The sequence below is a fragment of the Penaeus monodon genome, chromosome 20, assembly GCF_015228065.2.
Source record: "Penaeus monodon isolate SGIC_2016 chromosome 20, NSTDA_Pmon_1, whole genome shotgun sequence".
Classification (NCBI taxonomy): domain Eukaryota; kingdom Metazoa; phylum Arthropoda; class Malacostraca; order Decapoda; family Penaeidae; genus Penaeus; species Penaeus monodon.
This window is the reverse complement of record NC_051405.1, coordinates 24683743-24684090: the sequence shown is the minus strand read 5'-3', so window position 1 is coordinate 24684090 and position 348 is coordinate 24683743. Positions and strand designations below refer to the sequence as shown.

The following is a 348-nucleotide window of genomic DNA, read 5'->3' as shown; positions in this document are numbered from 1 at the left end:
AAAAAAAAATCAATGAAAAAGTGCAGAGAGAATTCATTATAAAAATAGTGAGAGAAAAATACAAAATACAACAAAACAGGGACAGGTATCTGGTAAATGAACTAATTACATAAACACATCAGCTTTAATTCCATTCTTTCTCATGTTATGAGGATACAGACTCAATTCCCGACTTACTCGTGCCAATCGCAAACTCATGGGCATGGCTAGACACAGGGGGACGGGATGCATACCATGGGCTCGGTCCAGCGTCCAGGCCGCTTAGAAAGTGATCCATTACAAATACCTGGAAGGAAATGAAATAAGTACGCATCTTCCGGGACTGCATAATTTACACACTTAGGGAAA

At 39.7% G+C, this 348-nt stretch overlaps 1 protein-coding gene across 1 annotated transcript in view; it reads right to left on the bottom strand.

Annotated features, from left to right (window-relative positions):
• The window catches only part of LOC119585951 (zinc finger protein 16-like), a gene marked incomplete in the record, with an annotated part of 9853 nt that overhangs the window by 4082 nt on the left and 5423 nt on the right, over window positions 1-348 (bottom strand). Inside the window, 1 exon segment of the mRNA XM_037934666.1 lies at window positions 178-286. Within this exon segment, the coding sequence (XP_037790594.1) occupies window positions 178-286 (109 nt within the window).